Below are 27,154 nucleotides of genomic sequence, written 5' to 3'. Positions count from 1 at the left end.
AAAGGAATTGGCAGGTATTTAGCTGGCAGTCTAAAGTCTAGAAGTACAAACAATYATATGGGAGATTAATAAAACATGGATAAAATAAATGGGATGTTGATACCCCTAACAAAAGTAGTGTACCCAGTTGTTGCCAGGGTGGAACCTTGAATTACAGTTCTCACCTCAAAATATTGTGTTAAATCAGAACATTTAAAAATAGTTGCAAGTGCATAACTTGAAAATTAATGTAGCTTATATGATTTTTTTTTTTTTTTGCATTGCCCAGGAACATTCCCAGGTTTTACTAGTTTCAGTATAAGCTAGTGGATAAATTTAAATCTTTTATTTTCTTAGTGTTCACTCTGTTTATGTTTATTGTTACACACAGGCTTGTGCTCAAGGATTTTAAGAAGTCTGCWGGGTGATATATTTTACTTGAAGATTGAAATGAATGCTTTGGTCTCAGAACTCTGCAAGTACATTGGACCAAATTTTGGTCTCATTATCACCAATTTAAATCTGGAATAGTTCCACTACTCTCTCTAATGTTACTCCCAATACATGCTGATTTAACTGAGTTCACAAGCTGGTCCATTGACCTAAGTGGTGTCAGTAGGAATGTACTGTGAAGAAAATTTGATCTACTAAATTCAAATCCTCAAGGTGTTGTTCTAGCAGCCAAGTTGTTTAGAAAGAAAACACTGAACTTGAATGTTGACCCTCCATCCCAGCTGGATCTCCATGTAAACTGTGCTCCTGCTGTAGCCTTTTAAATAGATCAGCAATTTACATTTTAAATAGATCAGCAATTCAAATTAGCGAAATGCCAAAATGTAGGTAATGTGTAGTGGGGAGATTTAGCATTACCTGAAATTTCATCAGGGTTCAGCAGCACAATTCTGTGTGTTTTGTGAGAGCCGGGATTGGAGGGGCTGTAAGGATTTGGCTACTGCATGTCTGCACCCAGGGATAACAGAGGTGGCTGTTACATAAAGGATGAGCAGAAATGGTCATGGTGTCCCAGATTGTCACCAGACCTTGAGTGACAATAGCAGGAGGGCTGAGGCACTAATCCTGCTGGGGAGAAACATTTTGGACAATTGTGGGAGACACAACCATGTTCTGGCCTGGCATGATCCACTTATGCAGATGCGTCCCACAAGTATTCAGTGTGGGGAATGGAGTATGTGGAGCAGGGATGCAACAAGATGATGGCTCTGTGTTCCAATTCCTACTCCTTTAAATGCCCAAATGTTTACAAAAATAGGAGGAATTTGTTCCTGGGAGCTCTGGGGTCTGCTAAAATGGATGTGAATGCCTTTAGGGCTAACCTATAGCGTCCTGTAGGTTTTGAAATCATATTCTTGAATTTTAGTGCCAAAGTAGGTCATCCAAAACTCACCAAAGAGAAATTARTGGCAGTGAGAAAAATGCGTAAACAGAGGAAAATGTCAATGGAAAGGCCACTGTATGACTTTGCGATGTTTTTTTCTGAAGGCCCCAGCCCATGTCAGTCTGTGTCATCAAGTGGCCCATCACATCCTGCCAGGCAGGGATTTGTCCTTCTGCCTTCCCATGGARCCACACACATGGCCACAGTCACTGTTCCATGACGGCCCAACACATGCTCCATACAGTAAGCCTGTAGCATTTCTCATAAGGCAGAAGCAGTCAGTTCTTCTGAATCAGTGATGGGAAAAAATACAACTGTCAGAGATTTTAATAACATGTTGTGTTTGCTGCTTTTTGTGGTGCTTCCTCATTTATTTGTCCCTCCCTTCTGCTGCTGGGYAGTGAAAAGACTTTGAGCTACATTATCTCCAGTCTTGACCTTCAGCATCTATCCTACTCTTGWATGGGCCAGACGATTTTGGGGTGATAAGATGCTGCTGTGGTCCTCAAACTGAAATAATTTTCCCCTTAAAGAAATGGTGCTTATGCTCATCTGCATCCCTGGCTTCACACGCACAAAGAGTCTCTAATTGCTGCCACTAATGAAAGGCATGTAGTGCAGGCATGCACCCCTCACGCCCCACTGTGCTGGGTCTGTCTGTTCTTGGCTGAAGGAATATCCCCGCATATTCTCTGCCTCCCTCACGGCCTGACAGTGCACAGCACTGTCACACACCTCAGTGTCTGCCTTAAAAAGCATCTGTGCCAATCACAACACAATTATTCTTAATMCCTCCAGCTCTGGCATTTGTTCACCTCACACCAGGAGGAAGAATAGGGGGCAGTTGCTCGGGATAAACACGAATGACTGTGGGAGATCCTCTCAGGAGCCGCTCTGTCAGCGAGGACATTTGCTCATTGACAGCCCCACGCAGCCTGTCGGCTCGGCTGCTGCTCTCCACAAGAGAAATGGCAGCATTTCAGGCTCTTAAGGGTGTGATTGATGGGTGTTGTCGGTCCCTACCTGTCAGCTCATTGCACTGACAGCATGAGATGCCCCARGGGAGGCAGCCTTACACAACACAGCCCACCCACCCTGCTCAGTGAGACCCTGATGTCCTGCCGCAGCGCTCCTGGCAGGTGGCAATCTGTTTGGCAGCACCGGGGAAGGGCAAATGAAGAGCTGGGAGCRCAGCTTTTGCTGGCAAGGGCAGTGACATCTCTCTCAGAAATACCTGGAGACGCTGGAGCAGGGCTGCCAGAGCAGCTGAGGCAGGCTGGCTGCTGCAGAGCRCTGGTTCAGCCTGGGGTTAGGATAGATCCTGCTGCTGCAGCTGCAGCCGAGGGGACATCAGTGGGAGAAACTTGTGGGATGCTGGCACGACTCCACGGCTTTGCATGTGCAACATTAAACACGTGCAGAGGGTTTGCAGTATGTGCTCCTGAGCCCAGGGGATGACAGAGGTGATACAATCATTTACCCCTGCCTGGAGGAATCCCCCACAGATGCCCATGGCAGAGCTGGCACACAGAGGTGTGAATTCCTCACCCTGCAGGAGTGAGGCTCAATGTCATCTGACTGTTCCTCCTGTTTTGCATCAAGCTACATAGAAGAGTCTGGTCAGAAAAATAATTCACCTCAGGAACCAGGACCTTTTTTACTGTTTTGTGTTTGACAGCAGGAGGTTTAAGGCTCTTTCTCAACATTGAAGTTTAAAGAGGATCTTTTTGTCCACAAGAACATATAAAGCCTCAGACTATTCAGCCAGTGTTAATAGGAGCAAAGCAAGAAAATCCAGCTGCCTTTTTGTCTGTCCCCTTCTCTTCCACACCCTCTGACCCTCCAAACCAGCAGTGGTTAACCTTTGAGCAGCTTGACTTGCCTCTCCCTGCACCTGGTTTAAATCAGCACCGATGCTTTTTGGGCCAAGAAACCCCAGCGGGGCCACCCAAAGGCCAGTGAAGTCAGKGGAAAGACTCCCACTGGCTTCAGGGGAGGCTGCATCAAGCCCAGCTTGAAGCAGAGCCATCTTTTCTTTAAAGAAAGCTTTTGCTTGACAGTTCAGAGGCCAGCTCTATCTACACACTAATACTTTTGGGGACTTGCTCCGGTGCCTGGAAGGCAAGCACTGACGTCACAGCTGGATCACTCCGTTCAGCTGGTGCCTGGGATAACAGTCTCACAGCTTCCCTTTCCCCTCCAAATCAAAGGCAGCGGCTGCAGCTGCACAGACCAGCGAGTCTGTTTAGTTTCTGTGGGCCAACAGCCACCAGCTGTAGAGGCTGCTGTGCTTTTTGCTGGATGGGAGCTTTTAATTCCAATAGACAATGTGTACAAATATTTCCCATATCAAAATTGTTCCATATCTTCCTAAGTTAATTAAATGCTAATTTTCTAATGAGGTGGCAACAATGGCAACAACCTGTTATCAGCATGCTAGCTACTGCCCGTAACCAACCGGTGAACACAGAACCCTTGCGCTCTTATTAAACTGCATTCCTATATTAATTAATTACTTTTGCAGCTGTATTATTCTGAAGCTGGACACAAACACAGATAGTAATTAAATGAAAAAAAACATTTACATCATTTGTAGATTCCAGAGYTGCTTTGTGGAATTTATTATTTCACAGTGTTGTTATAGAAACCTCTCATGTGTTTTCATGTCCGCTGCAAGCTAATTTAGTAAGAAATGGTGGAAGGAAAACTYAGGATGAAAATGCTGTTTGTTGTGGTCTAACCCCAGCCAGAAGCAAAGCACTACACAGCTGCTGGCTCACTCCCCCACCAGCAGGATCAGGGAGACAATCGAAGGACAAGAGGTAAAAATCTCATGGTTTGAGCTAAAGACAGCTTAACAAGGGAAAGCAAAAGCCAAGCACACAAGTAAAGTAAAATAAGGAATTAATTCACTGCTTCCCATGGGCGGGCAGGTCTTCAGCCATCCCCCGGCTCCATCACACAGTTACTTGGGATAACAAACGCCATCATTCTGTACATCCCCCCTTCCTCCTTCTTCCTGCTACTTTTTATTCTGAGCATGGTGCCGCTTGGTATGGAAGGTGTTTGATCATTTTTGGGTCACCTGTGTGTCCTCCCATGCATCCTGAACTTCCTCACCATTGCAGCAGTAGAAAAAGCAGRAAAGGCCTTGGCTCTGAGCAAGACCTGCCCAGCCATAACTAAAACATCTTGATATTATCAGCCCTGTGTTCAGCACAAATCCGAAATACAGCCCCATACCAGACACTGAAGAAAATTAACTCTACCCCAGCCAAAACCAGCACACTATTCAATATACATTCAGAATTAATTGAGGTTTAAAAGTTGGCTGAGTTGTGCAATAAGAATGAAATCTTGGAGTTCAGATGGAAGGGTGGGCATATATGTGTCATGGCTTTATATTCAGAAAAGGACTTAGGTGCTTAAAATCTGACAGAGTTGGAGTTATTGTGCGCGCATCCAAAGAGAGATTCTGCTGTCTGCTTCAGGAGGTTTCGAAACTCTGAGTCTAACTRCCAGCACAAAATCTTCCCAGACATCTTGAATTTGGGTCATACCCAAGGGCTCTTTGGTCTTAAAAAGGTCAAGTTGCCCAGCATCYAGTTCAGGCACCACCTTAGATTGGACACAAAAATATGCTTCTCTGTTTATCTTCCCCCAGGGCTGGTTTGAGCACTCTGAAAATTCCCACCAAACAGCTCTGAAATTGGATTTTTCATTAAACACAATGGCAGCTATTGATTTCTTTTGAAATATGGCTGCTGGAGCCCTTCCCTGGTCTAAGCTACTGTAGTATTAGAATGGGATATGAGAGATGTAGCTCAATGCCTCACTATGCTTATTCAGAGCAGACAGAATCACAGAGTATCCTGAATTGGAAGGGACTCACAAGGATCATCAAGTCCGACTCCTGGCTCTGCCCAGCACTGTCCCTAAGAGTCACACCACATGCCCGAGACCATCATCTGAGCAGTTCTTGAACTCTGCCAGGTTTGGTGCTGTGACCACTTCCATGTGGAGCCTGTTCCAGTGCCCAACCACCCTCTGGGTGATAAARCTTTTCTTGATATCCAAYCTAAACCACTCCTGGCACAACTTCAGGCCATTCAGGCCCTGTCACTGGTCACCAGAGAGAAGAGATCAGTGCCTGCCCCTCTTCCCCTCACGAGGAAGTTGTAACYCACCTTAAGTTGCAGTCTTAAGTTGCAATGAGGTCTCCCCTCAGTTTCTTCCAGGCTGAACAGACCAACTGACCTCCGCTGCTTCTCATATGGCTTCCCCTCAAGACCTTCACCATCCTTGTCACCCTCCTCTGGACACTCTATAATAGCTTTATATCCTATATTGTGGCACCCAAAGCTGCCCTCAGCACTCGAGCCCAGAGCAGAGCAGGACAATCCCCTCCCTTGCCCRGCTGGTGATGYCCCCAGGACAYGTTTGGCCCTCCTGGCTGCCAGGGCACTGCTGACTCATGTTCAACCGCCCATTGACCAGAACTCCCTGAGGAATATATTCATCTTGTGATATTACTTTAGCCAGAAGATTTAGTCTCCCTGGAAGCCAGTGTGAGATTTTCTCACCCTTTCTCATAGAAAAGGAATGGTAATTTCCAGCAGGACCATGATTTAGAGATACAACAGCTGCGTCACCTTTGACAGACATGGCACCTACCACCATCAAGAGAGAGTTCAGATGGTGGCAAAAAGGACAAGTCTTCTTAATGGCACTGAACTTAAAAAGCCTGTTAAAAAAAGCCAGTCCAAAGTGGGGCATGGSATTTCAGACAGGCTCCTGACTTCCAAATCTCCTCATCCTGTCATCAAGTATGCTCCACTCTCTGGCACCTCCATGTGCTGTTCATGGACCCTGGATACCCAATTAAGGATCAGGGACAGAGAAATTGCAAACAGCAGCGGTAGAGTGTCATGATGGGTAAAACTTGCACTGGTCTTGAAACCTCTTGAATTCTGAGATTTTTATTTGGSAACCTCCAAATATTTTTCTGTGGCCATCATGTTTCAATGGTTCAAAGGACASATTTTTCCCCCACTGCTGGAGAACAGACCATGTTTATAATGACGGACACAGAGTTTATTAGGAATAAATTGTATGCACTATGTTTAGACAATGAGGTAATGCACTTCCACATAGAACATTTTACAGCCATTCTCTTAATGGCATGATTCTCACCACAATGAACAACAGGTGAGATGCACCTGCAAACTGTTTCTCTGAGAGCTTCACAGAGTCAGTGTAATGATGTCCTACAAAGGMTAAATAAAATCTGCCAAGAAAATAAAGACATAATATGAAATTCATGTTAAACCTCTTTAAAACAACTTGTTTACTGRATTCAAATACCTCCAAACTGTTTCTGTTACATTTAGTACTACCTGAATAAGGAAAAAAATGCAAAACTGATAGCAAACCATGAGTCCATTCACATTAAGCAATAAGTAGACACTACTTCTGCTGTGTGCCTGTGTGCTTCTTTCTGCTTCTAATGTGGATAGAAAAATTCTTAGTATACACCCCTAGTAGTTGAAGACAATGATAGTAACAATAATGATCATGATAACAGTAAAATAATTTACATTTAAATAAAATGTTTCCATTAAATAATTCTACAAACTTTGCAAAATGATGCAGTGGGACCACTTTACCCAGCTACTGAAATGAAGCCACCTCTGGRGTGAATCACATCTGCTCAAAGATGGGTAAAGTCAATTTTATGTGATAGATTAGGATCAGGAGAAGGAATAAGTACTATTATGGAATAATGAAAGGGAAATTTATTTGAATTCAGGTTTGTAGGAAAACAACAGCTAAAACCCTTTTGCTTCAGAAAAAATGTTTTACATGCTGTTTAGTAATTATTAGGTTTTTGAGTTTTGCTTCATCCTAATCACAAAATCTTAAACTGTGCAGCAATCCCAACATCAGGAAAAGGAAAAAAAGGAAGGAAAACCCTGGCTGCGACACACCAGCACTGTAACTTCCCAATGGCTGTGAAACATATCCTGAGCAGGTTTCAGGAGGCACCATGCACTGAGTGAACTGCTTTTTAAGAGAACTCTTTTCATCCAACCTATCACTTTAATCTTAATGAATTTAGTATTATTCAGCATAGCGGATTTAATTAAAGATATTTAAAGTATTTAAATTATTAATGATTTAATAATTAGAAATAAGTATTTCACTCCAAGACTGAATAATGTATATTATTCAATTAATTTTTTTGCAAATAATGGKCTAGGTTTATTATTTTCCCCACATTTTCAATTCACCACTCTTCTGAAGTTGCAACTCTCTTATACTGGCTTGTTGCAAAATATAGCAAGTGCCAAACATCTTTGTTAATGCAGCCCAAGAAAGAACACAAGCATGTGRGAAGAAGAAAGTGACACAAAAAGCTCCTAAAGCTCTGCTAAAATCTCATTGGTGGTTAGATACAGCTCTGGGAAAAAACAYTGGAAAAAACCAAATCACAAGTCATAAACAAAAAGGTTATAATTATGTCAGAGGAAATTTACAACCTTTTATACCRCTACAGATTGGACCAGAGGTAATGGCATTAACTTGAGAAAGGACAGGTTTTGATACTARGAAAAAATTCTTTACTGTGAGAGTGGCACTGTGAGACACTGGAGCGGGCTGCCCTGAGAAGCTGTGGATGCCCCATCCGTGGAGGTGTTCAAGGCCAGGTTGGATGGAGCTCTGAGCAACCTGSTCTGATGGGAGGTGTCCTTGCTCATGGCAGGGGGGTTCAAACTGGGTGATCTTTAAGATCCCTCCCAAACCCAACCATCCTGTGACTTTACACATGCCCACAGAGTCTTGCTCAGCACAGCATTCATGCATACTCATGTATRTTCATCCTTCATACAGGCAACAAACGTGGGCTAACCTGGGAGCAGCTGGAGACAGCCCTTCAGAGACCACACAGCCAAGCACACCCACAAGTGAGTTTAATATTGCCATAGAGTGTGGCATTGTGTTATCACACAGGCTGTTGCAAAAGTCATCTTTTGGTGCCACTGTGGACAGGGAGCAGACATTCTGGAAGGTRGTGGCCCTTTGGTGGAATAGTCATGCATCTGCAACTCCACACTTCCTTCTGCTCTACAGAGACTGCTGGTGTGCCCAGTTGTTCACTGTACATTCAGGATCAGTTGAGAATCAGCCCTAAACGAAACCAACCTCTAAATTCCCTTCATTTCTGAGCAGAGTTGGATATAGACACCAGCCTCCCAACAACTCGGCGCATCTAGGCTCTGTGTCCCCTGTGGCTTCTGCTCATCCTGTCACATGCATTTGTGATTTGGTTTTGCTTCCCGAGTACTGCTTGCTCAGGTCTACTGCAGAGATCAGCCCTGTCAATACTAAAACTGCCCAGWAGGTTGATGCATCAGGGAGCACATGAGCTGCCTTGGTCCTGCAGGGCCTCCAGACTCTGAGAGTCAGCAATACCACTGGGAGAAGTGTGTCGTGATGGTGTAACTGTGAGCAGACTCCTGCCTTCAACAAAACAAGCTGCCCTGCCAGAGACACTGCACCCATCTCTGTGCCAGCCACAGTGAATCAAGCCACTCTCTGCGTGGGCTTTTTTTCCCTTTAATGTAGCCGCCATATATAAAAAAAAAAAAAAAATCATTAGGAATGTAACAGTATTAGTCAAATCAACTTTGTTGTTTTTCAGAGGTATGAAAACCAGTGATATAGTTCACAAGCAGGGAGTGTCAGTGAGTGGGAGTATTATGTGGTTTTTCAAGCTCTCTTCTTCCGCGTGGGCAAATTCTCATTCTTGCAGAGACCTCCTGTGTAATTGCTGTTGAAGGTCACACACAAAGTTTGTTTTTCYCAAGCTCCCAGGCAGACTGAACTGGCCAAAGGCCTGGAATTCAGATGGAGAGGAAGTGTTGTTCCTCCAGGCCGTAGCACCGCTGTGTTTTTGAGGAAGAAGGGCCTGCTCTGCTCAGTGGTTGCTTTCTTCATTTCAGTACCATCTATTCACCTTCCACATCACTGATTATTCCTCTACTGGGACATAGATGGCCCAAAGCTTTTTTTCACTGTGCTTTCCAAAGAGGAACAACAGTTCTTTCCTCAAATACTTTATCCCAATTCCACCTCCAAGGACAGCTGTGATATTTGCCTCCAAATAATTAAGACTAGCATAAAGTAGAGGTTTTTTGGACTATCTTATTTTTCCTCCTCATTAGCCTGTCAGCATCATCTCTCAGCCCATGCTAAGGTCAAGGAACAACTCGTGAGAGGACCAACATAATACAAAATCTCTCAGAGAGTCTCTGTATTCCACAAGACTTCTGAGACATGGGAGAATTTGACAGAGCATGAATATGTTGCTGGCGGATGTTTTTGATATTTGGCTGTGAGGGATGTAATAGTGGGGTATCTATGTAAGCTGTAATTTAATGAACTGAGGGCTTTATTTCTGCAGCTCTCTAAACTGGGCCAGTTAGATAGCCTGGTGTTTTAAAATCCTGTTTTACTTAATTAAAGTATTTCTGTTGGCTGGCTGGAAAGATGTGCTACCCTGTGAGTAACACATGATGAAAGGAGACATCAGTAACGTACATGACTCCTTCTTCRGACTCCATCAGAGCCAGGGCCTCTGTAGTTCCTCTGGAAGAGAATTAGCATATTTCTTACTGAAATGATTTTGGGGTTTGGGATTTGGATTTTTTTTTTTTGTGGCCTGTGTTTTTTTTTTCTCATATCCAGCTGCATCAATTTCCTCATAACAAGAAATAAATTGTTTAGTTATTTGTAATGTGCCTAGACATTTGTGAAGTTTTACAAAGGAACTTTTTCTGTTAGGCTAATTATAGCACTTGCAGCTCCTATAATCCTGAATTGTTAATGAACTGAACAACTTTTCCTCCTTCTTAGCATGGGAAAGACTTTAATGGTCTTACTCATGAAAAGATTGTATTGGGCTCCTCTCCTAACTTTTCMCAGGTTTCTGCCATTGGAGGAGGGAGTCCATAAGCAGCAGCATCTGGCAGAACATCTGCATCAAGTCCCTGCTGACAATCCGAGATCTGCCTGCCCAGGCTCACTCCTCCCTACATACAGAACCTGACACATCAGATACCCCACTGTCAGACAACCTCAGCAAATACTTCCCTCTCCAAGGGAGGCTGTGACAGTTTCTCAGTGTGTTCATCCTATGTTACCTCATCACTTGCCTGATGGAAGAATASTCAGACTTTTTTCAAACTGCTTACGGCTCTCTGGAAGGAACTTGACAAAGAGCCTTGATCTGAGCAAGCTGGAAAGCTTGATCGAGGTGTAAAGATCAAATCCAGCCTTCTCCAGACCAGTGACCAAGGAGTTTTAATTCTTTACAAATGACAGGAAAACTAAGACACTAACCCAGATAAACGTCAGTGAGTGAATGTGACAGATCTGCTCCTCAAGGCTTTGCAAGGAAGCAGCAATGAAGTGCTGAAGGCCCCCAGGCCAGCTCTGTTGCTGCTTGGTTGAAAGTCAGTTACAATCTTTTTTCTGTTATTCTATATCACTTTGAGTTATACATTATTGTAAATACCCTGTGGTACACCCTTTCAAAGCAACTGAGTAACTCAGCGTTTAACAAAGAAACGTTAATTTTCTTGTTTAAGTTCTGGGAAATACATGACAATTTTTCATTCTGAGTTGGCAATGATGATCCCCAAACTAGTGGTGAAATAGGGGGAATAATAGCTTTGTGGAAATTATTCTAGAGATCTGTACTGTAAGGAATGATGGATCAATGAAATCTTCCTTTCTGTATTTGTATTATCTTTTAAATTGAACATGTTTTATCCCTATGCACAACTCCCMTGCCGCAGCAATGATTCTTGTTTCCGAATGCCCTTGCTCATGGGGAACATTTTTTCTTTTTTCCAGCTGTAAAGATGTATAAAACAGAATCTATMTTTTCCTGTAGATAGGAATTAATTTAGTAAGAGACATCTCTTCTGTGTATAGAAGCCTAATATAGCGTAGAAGAAACACTTGCCACTGTGGGTTTGAGGGTGCCACATTCACAAGCAAAGTGGGCTGTCTCAGATGCGTCCTCTRCATCACCCCATAACGCTGACGTAGCCCAGTCGCAGCAGTGTGTACATGAGAGGCTAAATAATGCATGTGAACAGTCTCTTGAGCATTTATTTTAGTCCTTTCATGTGTCCTTCAGGCATTTCTCACTCCATCCTRATATCAACTTGAAAACTTCCTAATACAGGAAGTAAAAGCCGCCGACAAGGAAAAATTTCAAAACCATTGCTCTTGTTATCATCTGATGAATATCTGTGGAGAATTCACCGAAATTCATCATGGCAATCTTCATGAAAAGTCATACATATTACAAGTAATTCTTAATTTTGAGGTCAAACTTAATCAAAGAGATGTAATTATCATTCTGTAACATTTCAGATGAGAAGATACATTTGACCAAACTATATCACTGACAAATAAAGGCCACTTTTCTATTAATTAAAGGCAGCTGATGATCAGTGTATGACAAAATAAAAAATTCAGATGTATTCTCATGAATAACGCAGTTATGTTTAYAACTTGCCTTATTTTAATGTGAATTCAGAACTCTCCATGTATAAGTGCAAGGACTGTCAAATATAATTCACAAGAACAGGCTGCTCTTCAAAATAAAAATCTAGACAGTGTACTGGGAGAATGCCCCACATATATTGCCTAACTTTAAATGAATTTGTGGCTTTGGTGATGATCTGAAAAAGCCACTCTACTCTCTTTTYGTTTAGCACATCCTGTCATTACTGGAGCAGCAGAGATAGAGTGGAACAAAGGCAGAGTACAGCCTGAGAAGAGCAGCTCAAGAAAGGCTATGATTAATGAACAAATAAACATAAACATGGTCACCTGCAGTCATGAGCTTTTTAGGGCAGCAAAAACCTGTAATACTGTTGTTAAAACAGCCCTGCCTCAAGTAGACAAGCATAGTACCTTAGCTCATCTTAAGCTGAAGAAAATCATCAAAAGGGAAGTAGGCAAAAACCTGATTTTCACCATGCTTGTGGCTCTGAAGATACCTCAGGCAGGAAAAGCTAAATAAAGCTGCCCTGAATTCAGAATTTGCTCATCAAAATAGAAAAAATCATCCTCATCAAATCATCCTCATCCTCATCAAAATAGAAAAAAAATCTTACTACATTACACAGTAATAGTGACTTGAGGCCTCTTCAGCTTCAGCCAGGTGAGAACAGGAGAGACGGTGGGTCACTTTCCAGCCCCTCCTTCAAAAGGATTAGGCAGCAGGCCTCATTCTACCAAAAAGCAGAAGGAATGAGTGTGGCATTCTTTGACTGGATAGGAGGTCCAACAGACAGTAAGGGGAACAATTATGCAGAAGCATTTCAAAAGGACAACAAAAGACAATTTTTCTGGCACCTCCCTGAGAACCTAATAAATAAAAGAGAAAAGGCTGAATGTCTCAGCTTCTATTTACTTGTGCGAACAAATCAGGCACCAGTAATGGTAGGAGACTCACCCTGTAAGTTAAGCTMTGCTCTGTTCTTTTTGTAGCCTGTCCAAAACAATCCAGGACTGCAGCCTTACTCTAAACACCAGCAGCTCCCCACTGAGCAAGAGAGATGCTTTAGGAGTGCAGAATCAGCAAAAGGGCTCCCCTGCCATTTCCCTCCATGTCCCCTCTCTCTGCTAATAGTATCACAGGACAAGTGCCTCTAGAGAAATGCAGACATTGACAGGATCAGAATGTTTACATTTAACTCTGTAACAGACCCACAGAGCTACCCTAGCTTGGCATAATGTGACTTTTTTTACACATGAAGGCAGTAGCAATCACCCTAACTTATGTTTTGTGTAAATCCCCAAACCCTGTTTCTTTCCTACTTAAATAAATGAGTCTTTGGTCCAAGAAGCTGCTTTGCTCCAGACACATTTATCTCATTGTGGCCCTTTGACTGTCCTGTGAAAAAGCAGTTGTGGTAACTCTAATTTGATCTCAAAATTAGCTCTTCTTGAGCAAGATGGTGAGTTGTGAKGTGGTTGACTCCTGCAAGAACTGGCCCTTTTACTTCAATTTTCTCTCAGTCTTGTTTCTGGAGGAAGTACGATAGAACAATGATATCAGTTYATCACCAAACTCCATACTCACCTCCTGTGGCTGTGCTATTTCAAATTCCTACAAGCTCTTTGTGAAATGGCAAAAAGAGTATTACAGATCTATATGTTGCTCAGTTTTTCCACAGTTCAGCAAAATGAAGCTCTTTGCAGCTCATGTGTAACTGATGTGGACATAGACCTTTTAGGGAGAATCTGGGCAAGGCTCCAGGGTGAAGGCTCTGAACTGTGCTCCAGGGTGGACAGCTTTTATATCCTGTTTGTAGCTATGGAGAATAAGACAACAGAAACAAGCCTATTGATTGGCTAGTCAAGTATTTATTTGTGGTTTCAACATGCAAAACCAGTATAACGATTAWGGAAATTAGGAAAAATGTGGCACTGGAAAAAGTATTCATGCAGAATGAGTATTGTACTTGAACTATCCTGAACAATCATCAGTTACTCTGTCCCAATATTTATAGTTCATCATTACAACTGCCAAAACTGGCAACCACCAAGAYTGTTGTCTCAATTAAGGACAGTAAGCAGATTGTCCCATTTTTTTAATGAAAAAATCTAAAATGTAATACTTCACAGTTTAACATGTTTATTCATTTAAACGAGCTAAAAAATAGTGGTGTGACATCTGCTTGAGAGACACTGGTACCTAACATTTTGGCTGTCTCCCCACTAATTTGATTGTGATTAAGGGGGGATAAAAGGATGAGAAGAGGATTCTGTCAATTAAATGAATTGATGAACTGCAAAAAATGTTTTTCACTCTTGGAAATGTGTAGAAATATATCCAAAATAATGCATTACAGCAAAGTAAGAGGATGAAGTACTGCAAAATACCTCCATCAACTCTTTCGGGGAAAGATATTGTAAGCACTAGATCACAGACAATCTTTGCCAACTTATTCATCTCATGGCTTCCCTTCCCAAAGTGCAGGCATAATYCACTATAAAATCTTTCAGGATGTAGTTCCAACATCACATTTCTGCTGTCTTACTGATGTGCCGTATCATTATTTTCTTAGTCATAAGCACCACTAATTACTGAGCTACTGCAAGTTGGACTTGAAATGTGATCAAGACCTGTAGTATTTTTTTTTTGGCACTCTAACTTGCCTATTCTGCTTTTCAAGTCTAGTCCTCTACAGAGAATGGTCCTGAATCCATCTRACCTTCACCAAGTGGCTCAGTTGTGACTTACAGGCACTATACCTTATCAATTATTGCTCTACTGGGAGCTGCCAGCAACATTTTCTGTCTTGAAAGGGCTGCATTCAAAACTTGGCCCTAAGTCAGCAGGTAAGCCTGTTCCATAGTAGCCACTTYCATGGAAGCAGCATGAACAGTTTTGTAGGGTGCTCACTGTGCTTTCCTTTAGCAGGGCTGTTGAAAACCTATGTTTCCAAACACAACTTTTAGGTCAGCTGCTCTAGAGGACATCTAAGTGAACAGATGAGTCTGCTCATGTTGTAGCTATCTGCAGTTACATGTTACAGCACAATCTCCCAGTCTACATGCTGTCCCTGCTACAGCTGGTCTGATGCATGAMAGGAGCAATTTCGGATTCTGCATCACATGTCTATATAATATGCAAGTGAACTTTAACTGAAGTGTTCCTCAAGAAAAGTTTAAATGTATCTCTAGTGTCTATTAGGGAAATGCTTAATGTGCCTCTTAAGCTCTCAGTAAAATTAAAATATGGTTATGGACACCAGGCAGTAGAGCTGGAACCTTTGCTTGGCAATGGCCATTAGAAGCACTAGTAAACTACACTGAGGCTTCTGTCCTGAGATGATCTACATGCTGGCTCTGCTTTTGTAGGATAAAAGAGAAAAGGAAAACTGCCTAGGAAAAATTTACTGAGCAAAATCACTGCTTGAAGACTGTTTTGCCTTCCTAGCCAGAGACTCTTCCAGACAGGACATCTGCTCCCACCCACAGAACAAGGACTCAGTATAGGCATCTCCTCCACAAACTCTGCTAGAAATAAATTCAGTTTACTCCAGGAGCAGAGGGCAACAACACTACTGATATCTAACTTTTTCCTACAGGTGAATATCTTTGGAAAAAAACCATTAAGCCAGGTTTGCCATGTAAATGACTGGATCAGCAACCCTTCTTTGAAACAAGCACATAAGATTATTCATTTTATAACAAAAAAATCTTCTAAGACGGAAGTGATAGAGCTGCATGGATCAACAGCAGAAAGAGATTTGATCTATTAGCATTGGGTAGAATGCCAAAGGAAGTCCTCTTTATTGTCTTTTAAGTATTTATAGGCCACATTTAGTTTTAATATGAGCTTAGGGGCTAGAACTGACTAAAATTCAGATATTCTAAAAATCCAGATATTCTAAAACTGACATCAGTGCTCACTTTTGAGCACTGTGTGTTTAGACTGCTTTAATGTCTTTCAGATATATATATATAATTCAGTGTGTTCAACATTAATAAGAGAACCAAAATGAAAAAAAAAAATTAATAAAATAGACACTGAGCAACTCATACAAAGATAGATGGTCCAAAAGCCAAAAGGYATATTTCAATCTCATATATAATTAAGGGCAAAATAAGCCCCATGAATTATTGGAATTATTAGGAATTATTGTACTTATAAGAGAATAAGTGTATTTACTGCAATATTTACCATGTATTTCTATGTACACTGAACAGAAGTCTACCCAGTCTAAGCAAAAATAAATTTTCCTGTTACATGACAATATCCTTCCAGTACCTGAAGGGAGCCTCCAAGACAGATGGACTTTTACAAAAGCATGTAGCAACAGCACARGAGGGAATTGATTAATACTAAAAGAGAGTAGGTTTAGATTAGACATTAAGAAAAAATTCTTTATTCTGAGGGTGATAAGGCACTGGCACAGGTTGCCTAGAGAAGCTATGGATCATGCCTGGAGGTGTTCAATGCCAGGTTGGACAGGGCTTTGAGCAACCTGATCTAGTAGAAGGTGCCTCTGCCATGACAGGTGTTTTAAAACGATGATCTTTCAGGTCCCTTCTAACCCAAACCATTCAAAGATTTCATAATTCTATGACCTTTCATGCAAATGAAAAGGCCTAAMCCAAACAAAGCCAATAGACAAACTGCAAACTACAGGCAATATGGACTCATACACCACACATCAGGGAAGCTGACAGAATCACATATATATGCACYTCAGATTTGGTCTGATTCATAATTACGGAAAACGGAATATTCCTGTAGTAGGAACTTCATAAATTTGACAGTAAGAATTGCTTGCTTTTTAGTGCAAACAATTGAGAGAGCAGGTCACAAGATGASGTGCATGAAGGGAGTAATATGCATCTTTCTCAGACCACACATGACCCAGAGAGCTATCTGCTGACATTAAGAAAACAACCTTCCAGCATGTTAAAGAACATGAAAATTGCTAATGCAAAGTAACAGGAGAGGTCTGCATCTTCTGTGACATGTGGTTGGGTGCTGGTGAAGTGAACAGCATGTCACATTCAAGGAGACAGGCTGTGACATGCTTTTCCCTCCACTGAAAGTTGGGCCATGTGTCAGATAATGCTYCACCATAAATTCAACATGTTGCAAGGTGTCTGATCATGTGTGTGAGTAGCAGCGGAATATAAGTCACATGAATGCATAAATGTTAGGATTTTGTGCCTGTAACAGTCATAATTAGAAAATGAGACATATTTGCACATACATGTTTCTCATTCATATACTTTTGGAAGACTATTGTACTCTGAATTTCCAGAGGAGTTGTTTTGCACTACATAAAGTGAATGAGGACTATGACATACACGAAGTGGCTCCTTAGAGACTCATAATGTATATGGTCATAGTTACTGTATGTTTTAAAAATTAACTGTATTGATCCAAGTTTCTTAAGTGGTGATAATGGGACTGTGTCAATTTAAAAGAAATATATTTTCTATTTTAATATTTGCTGTGATTTGTATCCCTTTGACTTCAAAATCACTATAAGAAACCTTAGTCAGGCATCTCAGGAACAAGASAGTAAATACCTCAGTTGCAATTAAACCTAACATTCAGTTCTGAAACTGGTATCAAAGGCAAAGCCAAGCTAGTTCACTGACTTCWGAACTATGAAAACTTTTCTGGAAGTCAGTCTACCTAAACTTCCTAGCCACATTCAGCACCAATAACTCTATGTTTTTCTTGATATCAAATTGAACTGGAACTGAATTTCATTCAGAGAAAGACTGACCACATTTTTAAGCAGATCAAAACTTYACATCCACAAGCTCAGTTATATGCCAAACTCAAAGCAGAACAGGATAAAGCTAGAATTTTAAAGCTTCCTGCAGCTGCTCTGACACACCAAATTCTTCAAGTGGCTTGTGGCTATCAAATGGAAAAAAAATGCAAAAAGGTAGTGTGCAAGAACTGAAGGAAGCAATGGAGCCAAATTTACTAATTATTAGTACATCAGAAAAATAAGTGTATCTTATTACTTTGAGCCTCTCACATTAGTTTGATGATCAAAATGATTGTATAGCTGGAAACCAGTGTTTTTATACAACATGCCCCTAACAGGTAGAGCAAGTTGATACTAAAACCATCAGGAWGAGCATAATTAAAATACAATTTTGACTTCATATTAATAGTAGACCAATACACTAATTAAAATCAACATTGACTAAACTTTCTATTTACACTAGTTCAGACAGCACAGGAGGCAAAGAACTGTGTTTCAGAAGCATATGYGAATGTTAGAGCTTCTGTCATCCAGGTGCCATTTCTAACAGAACACATGTGTGCTGAACAGTTGGCAAAAGAATGAAAAAGATTACTGCAGATATATGGGCACACAGAATCTGGAATGACAGAAAATTAAGTCCATATCGGAGGTGACAGACTGCTTGTAAAAAGGTATTTTTTTCCTACAATTTCTTCCATCTTCATGCATACGCCTGTGTACACATGCACCAGAAAGATTAAAAGGGAGAGAAAGGATGAGGGGTTTTTTATATATATTAAACACAATGAAAAAAAGACTTTTTATTTGGTATTTCTGCTTTCTTATGGGAAAGGAAAAGGAAACTAATTTGGTTGTTAGGAAGCTTTGATTCCTAAATTTGGTCAAGGCAGACACTCCTGTGAAGTCAGCATCAATACCCATGATAATAATAGCACCTGTCTTTCGACATCAAAGTTCTCTGTCTGAGAAAAAAATAATGTAAACAATAAACTTCATGTATTATACTGTTGCTCCTGGCTTTGGTTTTAATCAAATACACTCAGCCAGGTATAAGTGTTCTTATTTTGGAGATCTGGAATGTGACTGACATATTGCAAAAYTTTCTTATGAATTTGGACTGCAAGAAATGGCATCGTTTACTGTCTCACAGTGAAGGGACTGTGTGTTCCTATGTAGTCTTGTTGAAGCTGAAGAAATCTTGATGATAGATTCATTGCATCTGCTAGTTTTCATCTGGATTCAGATCAAGGTCAACTTCATTGGAAACATTAAGATAAAAAAAAGCATAGAAAGCCAACAAAAATACCAGTATAGCTGCAAGGACAAGGGCAACTTCCTGTAGAAATAAAAGAAAGCAAAAATTAAAAACCTGTTAGAAATAACACCATATTTTCAGATTAATCAGGAATAAATATTATTTCCCTTCTATAATGCACATCAAAATAACACCAGACATATATAAATGTGTAAAGCATTGATATTTAACGAGTTTATTGTGGTTACCATTTCAAATGTTGTAGAAACCATCCACTTAATAAAGATTTTGGTGAGTCTGATACACTGTCAGAAAGAGGACATTTGGCTTAAAAGTCTTTAGTCTGACCTAGAGCTAAGAGCTTTATATCTTTTTATTATCCTATTCCTTCCTTTCTAAAGGAAAAGACAGAATTCACAAACCACAGTTTTGAACACAAATTTAAGTTATGAATTTACACTGTGAATTTTGATGTTTTCTAGCAATATGTTACTGCTTTTTGCCAACAAATTTGTAATTTTTTAATGAAGCAAACACAGTATGGTAGAAGTCAATGAAAATTGCTACCTCTACCTCCCAACCTCCTGGCATGCAGTACAATATGGAACTACAAAATCCTTCAGAATTGGATGAAACTTTTCTTTCTTCCGCTCTGCAATAAGGCAAAAAGCACAACAATTTGCACTTGCACTTGCCTCTTTTCACATAAAATATTGCAACTTGCTGCATCTTCCTTAATTAACATAAAAGAGACTTCCAAAGTATACATGATTTACAGCAGCTTTCAGAAGCAAAAAATGTTTTTGTACTACACAATATACTCATTACATGACTACCTATCATCTTAAGGCTGGACTCTGCTAACATATAATAAATTATAATATGATAATCCTCTTTAAAACACTATTTCTTTCAGAGTCACAGCATTTYACATTTCTAAGTTTCTATTTTTCTGTAAGGCACAGCACACTTCCTATGGTGTTGACTCTCATTTCACTARACAATGCAAGATGAAAGATAAATTTGAGAAAAATATTTATGGTACTTCAGCTCACAGAAAGTGTGATTCTACAGCTAATAACATCTACTGCTTCACTCCYTATCATCATGATGTATTTTTAAAATTGTGTACTTGAGATACTCCAAAGGAACAGATCAGTTTGTACCTCCAAACCCYGCTTTCCCTCAAAAGAAAGAAGCAAAACTTCCCCTCCAATTCTCAGCTTTACCTTAAGCTATAAAACAACTMCATCAGAACAATCACGATGTACATTTAAAAGGAGAGAAGTGAAAAAGTTCAGTAATTTTGTAAGAATTGATCTGAGTTGGTACAGAAGATGTCATATCAAACCTACTCTGCCAGTGGGACTGAAAGAAGATGCCTACACTGCACTGAGAYAATATGACACCCTTTACTGTCCAAGGACAGAATCTGGACCTCTTTGATGTAAGATTTATTGTGTCCTCTAAGAGAGGCCAGGTGAATTCTATCCCAAAATGACCATATTCCCCTTAGACTAGAAGGGAGTGCAGATGGTGTCTCTGGGGTGCACTGGAGAATTAATCCACCAGCTCTAGGCTGGTGGTGGCTTTCTGACCAGCATTGTGTGTCCACTGACATGAAGGAGTTAAAATTGTGCATTTCATTTTTTAAAGTCTGGCCCATAATCTGGCATTCTTCTATAGAACAGCATTTCATTTGCATTTACATGAATGCATTATATGGTTTATCAGAATGTTGGATCAATAATTCAACATATGCCATCTAATAAATTTTGAAATACTTCTGCCTAGTTGGCGTATGTTCTATAGGAACATATTCYTTATTCTACAGAAACCTTTGCTTTATATTTTACATGGATGATTAATTGAGACGTACTTTAAATTTGTTTTACCACATTAAAATTGCTCCTGCAAATTTGCTGAGGCTGTTGGCTACAGATTTCAACTTCATTTTTCTCTTAGAATTGTATCATTCTCCGAACTTCATCCTCCTGATTTCACATGATTTGATTTAAAAAAAAAAGTACATYTAATTCACTAATATATTAAAGGAAAGTGATTTTTGCTTTGTTGCAGTTGCAACACGTCAGTATCTCACAAAAGGGCATGGCAGCATCAGACAGGTTTCATTTATTTCCTTGTATCCACAGCTGTGCTCCCAGACCCATCTGGCCACACAGCTACTAATCTTAAGAGGATGTAATAAACAAGTGACATACAACTGCAGGCTCCATCTGCTCAGGAGAGTGGACAACAAAACCGTACAATGCAGGCACCATTCACAYTTGACACAGAGAGCAAATTCATTCCAGTATTAAAAAGTTTTTTCCCTTGTTTGKATGCCACACTTCCCACACTTTCTGCTTTACAATAGGTTTACCTTTCCTCTCCCTTCTCCCCTGTCTCCCTTATGAAATGCTATGGTGGCAACAGCAAACTTTTGAGGAGCCTTTGCATTRAAGATTTGTTTCAAAGGAAGTGGAATTGGAAAAATCTTGAGTTTTATTCTTAGGCTGCCCAGTAACTGTTTGACAGAAGCAGTTCCTTAATTCCTCRGCCTAAGTTACAATGAATAACACTGTGATAACAATACTACTTTCCTTGCACAGCCATTAGGAACTGGGTGGCTGGACCAGTATTTATTATTCCTGGGAATGAAAAGTCATATTGAAACTTCAGGTCTAAAAATTATGCAAGAACCTTAATTTTGAGTTACTGAAAAAGGAASAGTAACAAAAATCTAAAATAAATGGCCTTACAAAGGACATCTGGCTCTCAGCTAGGGATATGCAGTCTCTTAAGAACTGCATCCAGTTTATGAACTTTTATAAACATAAATTTTGCAAGGTAAATAGCAAATGAGATGCTATACCACTATGTTGTATTTGCAACAACAATATATATTGTCATTTTAATTTGTTTTATACTTTTCAGGCTTTGCTATTTGTATTTTAAGTCATGCATAGAAATGAAATGTTAAAATACTCCCTGCTTGACATATATAGCTCCCTTTCTCTWGCACTTTATGGATCATCCCCATCATCCTCTGCAAAATCCATTTACTCAGAGGATTTCACCATGAATAATTAAAGAATACAGAAAARGTCCTATAGAAATAAACTTAAAATGATCAGAGGGTTTTTTCTTTTATATCATGGTAGAGAACACTAGGAAATAACATCCCTACTCTCAAATCCCAAAGTACAGTCAAAGAAGCCTTTAAAAWGGAACAGAATTTTCTATTTTATTCTCTTGCACTTAGAATAATGTATGTAGAACCCTACTGATTTCAGTTTGGTTAAGTTTTTCAAAAACTTTTCCTAAAGGAAATGCAAACCATTACAGCACAACATAGATTTAATTCTCCTATCATTTTTTTTTTCAGTTTTATATCTCTCATGCCAAAGTACTTGGAATATGTCCTCAAATTCACCCTGATGCAACAAGTRGAAGAGCTGGGAACTAAACAAGATTAATCAGGAGATGGGATGAGGAAAAAATGTTGGCTATGATAACACAAATCTGGACATTACATATGGCAGCATCACATCTTACACATACAGAGAAGTATCATACTTCCAGGAAATTCCAGGGGTTTTTTACATATTTTTTAATTGTCCTTCAAAGAGAATCACAAATTTTTTTATCTGAAACCTGCTTAAAACTAAGTGAAAGAGTACCACAAATTGCTCTATTTGAAATGCTAAACTATCCCTACTCTTTCTGAAAAAAAATGAAGGGAAAATCATGCCATTGAAGGATATCATTAAAAATAAAACAAATACATATGAACTTGACAATATTTTTTTTATCTCATATAGTTTTTAACGGAAAACTTTAGCTGGACACTCACTAAGACCCTTTTTTAGAGTTTCAACAAAATCATATTTAAAAATGAATGTTTACTTCCTTAATGYAGGACATTCTACAGTCAACAGAAGGCAGCAAAAGTAATCTATGAACTTTTATCCACACTTTTTATGTTCTAATTTTTTATTGTAAAAATTTCAGATGGAAGAAATATCATTGTCTTCAATAATGAGAACAAGGTACTATTACAGAGTAATCAAAACCACCTCACTACATGCCTACAAAGCAAATGGATTCATTTTAATACAGCTAAACGCAAAGTAATATATGCARGTATCAAACATGCAGCCAGTACTTAMAAAATGGAGTACTCTTCCTTGAAARACTATGATTCTAAGGAGGTCTTTAGATTTCAGGGGYAACTACTCCCTCAGTGTGATCTCTGGATGTACAAAGGCGGAGGGGTTTGCAGTACAGAGATGACTGCTATTTATTTTACCATAGAGAATAATGAGAGGTAGTTTGGTTACAGCATATAATTATATACAACTGTATTTAAATAAGGCATTTCACAGTGTGGGGTCCTTCTCTCCTGTTTATAAGAACCTTTCAAGGCCCAGCTGCACTTAGATAAGCTCAGCCTTGAACTAAGATACCATTTTCTAGGAGCAAGAATGATTAAACATTCTTCAGGAAAATATGGACTTCCATAGCTGTGAGTCTTTTATCATCTGACATCTCTCAAAAAAGTACATTTTTATTCAGCAATTGGAAAAAATACTTCAACTTGGGCTTGAGTGAAAAGGAGGTCCTGGCTGCCAGCCTTGGAGTCGGCAAAGTCAGCCCTCTCAGCTGCTCCTCTCCTTCAGGACCCTAGGAAAACTCTGATTACTTCCATGGTCAGCGCTATATTCTGAACCCCTGAAGCATCAGGTTATGAAAAGTAATAGCACCCTATTCTTCTTCAGACTTCTCTATATAGCATCGAATGTTGGAATTTTCCTCCAAGTGTATTGTTTCATTTCTGAGATTTGAAGTTTTGCTGTTGTTGATTATTCTTTGAAGTGTTATAGACTGGTCCTAAGTAGAGACACAAGCAGACTTGAGAAAGATGGGATACTGTTCCAAGATACTACAGAAAATCCTCCTAAGATCTTGCTTGGTGCATCATGGTCACATGCTCAAACCATCATGATTATGATATTTTTGTGCTCAGGTCAGGCAAAAGGCTGATTTTGTTCTCTTGGTACATGTTTGTCTCCCCTCTCTTTCATTTCAAGGTCAGGGATCAAAGCCTGACTACTGGGATCACTGGGAATGTCACACTTCATTTACTGGTGGCACATGAAGCTGCTCTACACTTTGTGAAGCACATAAGTTGGTTTGAAGACCCAGTATTTTGGCCATTACAAAGTGCTTGGACTTTGTAGAAAGTATTTGGATGAAATTTTATGATCTGTAACATATAGGAGTGCAAATTACATGATCTAATAGTCCCTTGTGGTCTTAATTTCTGCAAAGCTATGAAACTGTATCTTGGCAAATGCCTTTCACTAACTTAGCAGATTATGAACAGCATGAAATTGGAGAATATCCTTTGCCAAAATACACTAGGAATGTCTTGTTATCTATTCATATCTTGCTCCAGATGAGATAAACTCTCCATAGTGAGGTAGCTAACTACACAATAGATTAAGCAGATATGCAAAAGAATGACAGACAGTATGCTCTCACTTTGTTTAGGAAACAYTTTTTCCTTAGCTGAATCAATGCTCTATGTTGCTAACAATTCTCTGTGGAGTGGTATTCTGCAGTCAATTATCTCTTTGCAAATACTTTGCAAATTCTACTGTTCAGATTTATTTGCAGATACTACTGCCTACCTCTCGAGGAGACAGAAAACTTCATCAGCTGTCCCACAGACACGCTCTTGCAGCCTATGAAAAAAATCTCTCCCCAAGAACTCCCATTACTTTTGGCTTCTGCATACCAGCTCCAGCTATCTGGGGGCCAAGCTTCCGCACTTCTCAAACCATTTTCTGCTTGTCACCTTCCTGCTGACACCTCTTCCTCATCCACTGAGAACAGTTAGTACCGATGGTGCAAAGGCCTTCCTGGACTTCCCCTAGCATGAGCCCCATGTTGGGGGACAACAAAATGATACAGAGAAAGTTCAGAGCCTCCCTTTTTGGTACTGCTACAAAGAATTTTGTCTTATCCAAACACCAGGAGACATGCAGCATTTCTGCTTTCTCTTAGAGTTGTTTCTTGAGACAGGGGTCCAGTATTTCCAAGACACACAATGTATTTTGGCACTGTCTACATTAGTGTCACATATACAAACAGAGCCAGTACAATAGCTCTTCTGCAATATTTAATCTTTAAACATGTTTAAAGAGCAAATATTACACACCAAGTACTAGCATGGTCACCCTGCTTGAACTAACTTTTGATAGTTATTAATGCTCAGCTGTTTTCTCTGACATTATCAACATAGATAAAAATCCCTCATTGGGGAAATTAAAAAGTACTAAATGCCAGTGACTGAAAGAAACTTTGTTACTTTAAACCTTGCATTAAAATGACAAGGCAATCAAAGTTTGACAAGACAAGCTAATTAGTATGCCAGCGATGAAATGTGGAGAATCTCCAGGGGATTGGTACTGAAAAGTTTTATGTCATTTATGGGGCTTTTTTAAGCTAATGTTGTCAGCTCTCATGGTGAAATACACAACAGTTGGATTTCATTATCCTCATAGAAATTAAGGACTAAAATCCCTTCACTATTTTCCAGTCCTCTTTTTTTATGCCCTAAACACTACACCAGGTCTTATTTACAGCCAAGCATATAAGTTCTTCAGGACAATTGTGCAAAACAGCTCTAGTTATCAATGATACAAAAAAKCCTATTTTTTGAAGTAGCTCTATGGTGCTTATTGTGTTAAGTATTTCACAGGAATACAAAAATATTCCCCTTTCCCAAAGAGTTTATCCTTTTACTTTTATCCTTCCACTACAATATTTTTATTAACTTCAACTTAGATTTTTACAGTAAGAGGTTAATTTATTTTGAAATGCTTTATGCTGCATCATGTATTGAATAGATACCTATATAAACAAACAAAATACATTCCAAATACATGTATGTGTCTGGTTTCTTCTCAAAGATTTACAAGAACTTTGGCCTTTTCTATTTAAAGTGCCTACTTATTATATTACATTGTAGTTACGTCACTTTTTTTTCTCTCAACAAAGACTGAAGTTGATCAACTGTGACAGCACAGAATTAGGGCCTACATAATAAAAAAAGACTAAAATCCCAGCCTTTGGAAGGTGAATCATACTGCTTATTACCATTACTCATCACAAGCAAAAGAAGGAGATATTAAAGACAGAGGGGAGTAGAAATGTGTTTCTGCTTGGGGTGGCAGGCAAATCCCCTCCTGACCTACCTCACCTCTCCAGCTTCCCTTAAACAACAGGTATGAGGCCCTGCAATCTGAGGACCAGGGAAATGAGAATGGGGACAAGGTCCATAYAGGTTGAAGGGGTTGTCTAGGGCAGGGCAACCTACCCTTCACATCAAAACTTACTCAGTCAGGAAAAAAAGAAGGGTAGTAGTCATTGGTGACCCCCTTTTGAGTGAATGGAGGGCCTGATATGCCAACTGCACCCAGCCCATAGGGAGGTGTGTTGCCTCCCTGGGGTCCACGTAATGGAAATCACCAAGAAACTTCCCAGCTTGGCGTTGCCCACTGACTATTGCCCACTAGTTTTCCAGGTGGGCACAAAGTTCCAACAAGGCTATGGGTGATCAAGAGGGACCTCAGGGCCTTGGGAAAACTGGTCAAGGGATCTGGAGCGCAAATTGTGTTCTCTTCTGCCCTGTCAGTTGCTGTCATATCAAACAGGAGCTGTCAAGAAATTCTTATTTTAAAAATTATCCAGAAAATAACAGGACTATTTATGATAGATGTGGAGGCTGAATGCAAAAAGATGGCAYTTGGACAGCTGGAGGATCTTAACATTGGACTGAGCAAAACAAGCCCTGCCCAAGAGAGGGGTATCAATTATGGGGCTTCATAACTAAGCAGTCTCTCCAGGGGTAGGGAAAGCGATTTCCCTGCGGATAGTCCAGGACCATCTACTGCCCACAGAGAAGCTCTGCTGCTGGAGAAACTAAACAGGGTGAAGAGCTGTCACCRCGAGATGGGAAGAGGTGCACCTTTACCCCAAGATGTTAAACATGCCCTTCTTCTGTGCTGGGCACTGCAGGGTCTGTCAGCAGAAGTGCAGAGTTTATTCTACACAGGTASCCTGAGGTCTGGTAGAAGTGTGGTAACATTTAGTAAGCCTGAGGTTGGCATT

At 40.1% G+C, this 27,154-nt stretch overlaps 1 protein-coding gene across 2 annotated transcripts in view; it reads right to left on the bottom strand.

Annotated features, from left to right (window-relative positions):
- Positions 1-16,414: 16,414 nt before the first annotated feature.
- The window catches only part of TRIQK (triple QxxK/R motif containing), a 57,906-nt gene continuing 47,166 nt past the window's right edge, over positions 16,415-27,154 (bottom strand). For both annotated transcript variants that reach the window (XM_057370358.1, XM_057370357.1), the window contains one exon: positions 16,415-19,054. In XM_057370358.1, the coding sequence (XP_057226341.1) occupies positions 18,941-19,054 (114 nt within the window). In that variant the 3' untranslated portion in view covers positions 16,415-18,940. The remainder of the gene's footprint in view (positions 19,055-27,154) is intronic.

This window comes from Malurus melanocephalus, unplaced genomic scaffold (genome assembly GCF_030028575.1).
Source record: "Malurus melanocephalus ecotype Western Australia unplaced genomic scaffold, MMel_1.1 scaffold_123, whole genome shotgun sequence".
Classification (NCBI taxonomy): domain Eukaryota; kingdom Metazoa; phylum Chordata; class Aves; order Passeriformes; family Maluridae; genus Malurus; species Malurus melanocephalus.
This window is presented reverse-complemented; position numbering and strand designations above follow the sequence as displayed.